General features: G+C 43.5%; 1 protein-coding gene across 1 annotated transcript; it reads left to right on the top strand.

Moving 5' to 3' along the window:
* Positions 1-4,183: 4,183 nt before the first annotated feature.
* LOC122756422 lies at positions 4,184-4,807 on the top strand. The gene has a single exon (XM_044005813.1). The coding sequence runs from the start codon at positions 4,184-4,186 to the stop codon at positions 4,805-4,807; it is 624 nt and encodes a 207-aa protein (XP_043861748.1).
* The last annotated feature ends 170 nt before the right edge of the window (positions 4,808-4,977 follow it).

The raw sequence follows: 4,977 nt of genomic DNA, 5'->3' as shown, positions 1-4,977 counted from the left end.
GTAAACCTACATACATACATATACATAACGCCAGTTTGCCGCCAATTTCGTTTCCCTTTTGTGCAGTTGCAGACCAGTTATTTTTCTGCTATATACACGGTGTCAGTGGCCAACCATATATACCTCTCACATTGGTTATTTTCAGCAGTACATACTGTGGCAGTGGCTCTCAAACCGTACATGGTGGAAAGTTCCTGCAAAACTCGGCAGTAAACTTAAGCCCTTCTCACACACTTGTATGTACATCTATGCATCTGCGTGAACATTAATATAGTGAGATATTTGGCCTTAGAAAATTGTATTAAATTTTTTGAATTTTTCGGCGGTGTTTGTGGGCATATTTAACCCGAATGGGATCCACTTAAATATTTCGGACAGTTTATGTGTTATAAAATTCAAATTTTGTGCATTTTCGGCTTTGGTTTTACCCATCAACGGTACATACACATACAAACTACACATTTTGTTAATTTCGGTGGTTCTTCGGCACAGTAAACCCTCATATAACCCAATAAAATTTATTGTTGAATTTGAATTTGGAAATCAAGTTTTTTATATTTGGGCATCGATTAAAAATTGGTTTCGTGCGCATTTACGTGTGTGATTTAACCCTTGTTTCGGAAATTTAATAGTATTTTGAAAGGAAGTATCGGCAAAGCTTAATTCTAAATTAATAGTGGCTAAGCAAAAACATGATAGGGTTATGAGCGATATTGGACGTATGAAAACTGCATTGAGGAAAAAACCATTTCGTTCGATAGTTTTTAAGTGGAATGCCGAATGCAACTTCTCGAAACATATTGTGAAAAATTAATGGATATTCAGTCAGACATTGATGTGCTAAACCCAGGAAATGATTTAAGAGCGTCTGTCGAGGATATGTGCATAATCACAAAGGCTTTATATCGGTCCGCAATGAGTCGAGTCGAGGCTCCGAGAATTAGTCACGGGGATAACAGCATAATGACCCGTCTCTAACAAATATCAAAAATTCAACCATTTGCTGACATGTCTAACAGACGATGCATTAGGAACTGTCAAGGCGTTTCAAATTTCGGATTTTAATTATGAGAAGGCCTTTGCTAGTCTGAAAAACGTTTACGACAATAAATGCTTGATTTTTTTCTCTCCTTCTCATGCACACAGACAGACCGCAGACCGGATTCAAAGTGTCGATATTGCTCAGCCACAAATCACAGTTTAGGCAGTTGTCAACCTTTCATGGCTTTATAAGTGATTCAGCGGTTTGATTTTACAAAACACAATCGGTTGTGCATAAATTGTTTAAATCCAGGTCATCCAGTGAAGAAGTGCAAAGCAACAAAGTGACGTGTTTGCTCTAAGCCTCACAACACACTTCTTCACAGATACGGGGTTGAGCAGCAACCATTTTCGTCGGGATCAGTTCCTCAAGTGCATGTCCAGGCACCTTCAGTAGCACTTGATCATAATAATCAAGCCCATTCTTGTCATGTTGCTAGTACTGATCAAGTTATTCTTGCTACTGCTGTCGTTAAAGTACCGGATAGATTTGGACAGTTTGGACACGTCAATTCATTCTCGCGTCAATGCTCATAGTTTCGCTACCAATTTTTGGGTGTTAAGATCAATTTCATCTTATCAACACGATCACGAAGTAAATTGTGCTCAATGGAAAATTCCGGCAAACATTGAACGGCAGACCCTCGTTTTCACAAGCCCGCAGAAGTAGAATTACTGATTGGCGCAGAATCCTTTTTCGATCTTTTGAGCGTAGGCCAAATAAAATTGGGCTCTGAACATCCTTCACTTCAGAAAACTTTACTAGGATGGATTGTTTCGGGAAAGTTCACTCAACGCGCATCGAAGAACGCTGAGGTATGCAGCGTCTTTGGCAATGAAAATGTAAGTTCTCTCGCCTCTCTGGTGGAACGATTTTGGGAATTGGAACTCGTTCCTGAGAGATCGAAGGCTGTTTATACAGCTGAACAACTTTCTTGCGAGCAGCACTTTGAGTAAACCGTACATAGGCTTTCGTCTGGTCGTTTTGAGGTGAAGTTGCCATTTAAAAAAGATCCGAGTGTCTTAGGCTTATCCTTCAAATCGACAAAGAGCAGATTTCTTGCATTGGAACGCAAGCTTGCAAATAATAGCGAGTTTATGAGAGAGTATCTTTACCTTAGGCACATGTCACTCCTTCCCACACTTGCTCCAGAGAAACACTATTACATTCCACATCAATGTAACTTGAGACCTGATAGTAGCACCACAAAGTTGCGGATTGTTTTTGACGCTTCAAGTAAAACGTCAACCTCGATCTCATTAAATGAGACTCTAATGGTGGGTGCAACTATTCAGAGGGAGCTTTACGCCATTCTGGGAAGATTTCGTTTGCACAAATATGCCAAGTTAACATTGCAAATGAAGATAGAGATTTCCAACTTATCGTGTGGAGGGAAAAATCAACGCAAGCTCTCCAAACCTATCGCCACAACACTGTCACTTATGGGACAGCCTCTGCTCCGTTTCTGGCCATCCGCCTCCTCTTTGAGCTATCAAAAATTTACGCTGAGTCTCATTCTGTTGCATCAGAGGTGATTTCAAGCGACTTCTATGTCGACGATATGCTCACAGGAGCGAACAGTATTGAAGAGTTGGAGGTAATTCGCAAAGAAGTGACGAAGGTTTTGGAGTTAGGGGGTTTTCATCTAGCCAAATGGGCAAGAAATCACCCAAGTTTGCTGACCAACCAGGGATCAGAAAAATCTCTTATATTTAACTCTTCTGAATCCGTTAAAACGTTTGGGATGAGATGGAACCCTCAAAATGATGCGTTTCATTATTGCTTGGAGGATTCGTTTGAGTCCTTACCACCAACTAAACCCAACATTTTGTCCGTCACAGCTCGTTTGTTTGACCCTTTGGGATTATTATGTCCATTGATTACACGAGCAAAAATCTTGCTTCAGGAACTGTGGCGACAGAAATTAGATTGGGACGAATCGGTTCCTATGAACTTTGCATACCAGTTGGAACGAATTTAAGCAGAATTTACTAGCAATTGACAAGATCTCCATTCCTCGATATATCTGTCTGTCTGGCTATGACACTGTTCAAATCCACGGATTTGCTGTTGCATCGAGCCACGCCTACGGCTGTTGTAGTAATATTCGTACCGTGGCTGGGACAAATAGGTTATCAAGACTTCTAACCGCAAAGTCTAGAGTGTCCCCACTAAAAACAAAGTCAATTCCAAGGCTCGAGCTGTGTGCAGCGCATCTGCTGGCCAAATTATGGTCTCAAGTATCTACTTTGCTTAACAAATTGGAGCTGGTCGGACTCACAAGTCACATTATACTGGTTAATGAGGGATCCATCCACTCTATCAACATTTGTCGCAAATAGAGTATCTGAAATTCAAGAACTCACAGAGAATGTAGTTTGGCGTCATGTGCCCAGGAAAGAAAATTTGGCTGACTTAGTCTCACGTGGAACAGACTTAGAAGGTTTGAGGTGTACTCTATGGGAAAATGGACCGGAGTTTTAACTCCGAAATCCAAGTAAGTGGCCTCGGTCCCATCCGATTGAAGTTTCAACGCAGTTACAGTTTTCTAAAAACCAAAACAGCTTGGCAGTATGTTCCGTCACAAAAAACAAACTGAATGTCTTTATTGAGATTGTTGGAAGATGTTCATCACTTAGTAAACTCTTACGGATCAAGGCCCACGTAAATCGATTTATTCAAGGGAAGAAGCGTCAACGCGAGGTCGTCATTTCGGCTAACGAACTGAAGTTGTCGTTTCTTAGGATGGTCCAAATATTTCAAAAGGCGGAGTTCAGTTCAGAATACGTCAAGTTGGGAAAGTCTGAATGTTTAAGCCCACATCTACAACGTTTAAATCCTTTTATACATACCAGCGATTTAGAAGGTGTGACGTTCAACTTAATCCGAGTTGGGGGGAGATTGCTAAATGCACCAATTCCGTATGATGCCAAGTTTCCACTATTACTGTCCTCAAAGTCAGAGTTTGTTTCGATATTTCTTCGCAACCTGCATCGGACTCATTACCATGCCGGTGTCAAGGTGATGGTTTCACTTTTGAGGCAACAGATATGGCTGATCAATGCGCGAGAAGCATGTACGAAAATTGTCCGTAGCTGCGTTCACTGTTTCCGGTATAAACCAGTGCTGATGAGCCAGATAATGGGCAATTTGCCAGCCGATAGGGTCCGAATGGATTGCCCCTTTCTAGTTTGCGGAGTAGATTTTGGTGGTCCATTTTATGTGTCCTTAACGGTCCGCGGTAGAACTCCTATCAAAACTTATGTGGCCGTTTTTGTGTGCTTTTCGTCAAAGGCTGTTCACCTTGAACTTGTTGTCGACCTATCCACTGACAGCTTCTTATCCGTATTTAAAAGGTTCGTCGGGAGGAAAGGGGTGCCGGAGAAGGTGTACAGCGACAACGCCACGAACTTCGTAGGAGCGTGCAACGTGCTGAAGGAGCTGAGCGGAGCGCTTCACCGCAGTCGGGACGAGCTGAGCGGATACGCGGCTCAGAGAGGCGTCGAGTGGTGTTTCATACCGCCGAGGTCCCCACACTTCGGAGGACTTTGGGAAGCAGCCGTCAAGTCCGCCAAAACCCGGTTGCTGCGAGAAGTCGGCCACGCCAAGCTCACAACGGACGAGTTAAGCACCCAACTGGTCGAGGTAGAGGCGCTGCTCAATTCGCGTCCAATCGCGTCGCCGGGCAACGATCCCAACGATGGAGAGGCCCTGACACCAGGACACCTACTAATCGGGCAGCCTCTGATCACGCTGCCGCACTAATCCGGCAAAGGAGTTTACAGCAAGGCCAGTGGCGCGTACTTGAAGCGGTGGCGAATGCTGTCCGCTCTCAAGCAGCAGTTTTGGAACGGCTGGTCCAAGGACTACATCGCCAGCCTGCAGAAGCGCAACAAATGGAGCGTCGGATGCCGCGATCTGGAGGTCGTTTGCCT

This window comes from Drosophila santomea, chromosome 2R, assembly GCF_016746245.2.
Source record: "Drosophila santomea strain STO CAGO 1482 chromosome 2R, Prin_Dsan_1.1, whole genome shotgun sequence".
NCBI classification, from domain to species: Eukaryota; Metazoa; Arthropoda; class Insecta; order Diptera; family Drosophilidae; genus Drosophila; species Drosophila santomea.
This window is presented reverse-complemented; position numbering and strand designations above follow the sequence as displayed.

Excerpts from the sequence above, each read along its gene's own strand:
- LOC122756422 (XM_044005813.1), top strand. The coding sequence starts at position 4,184 with ATGGGCAATTTGCCAGCCGATAGGGTCCGAATGGATTGCCCCTTTCTA.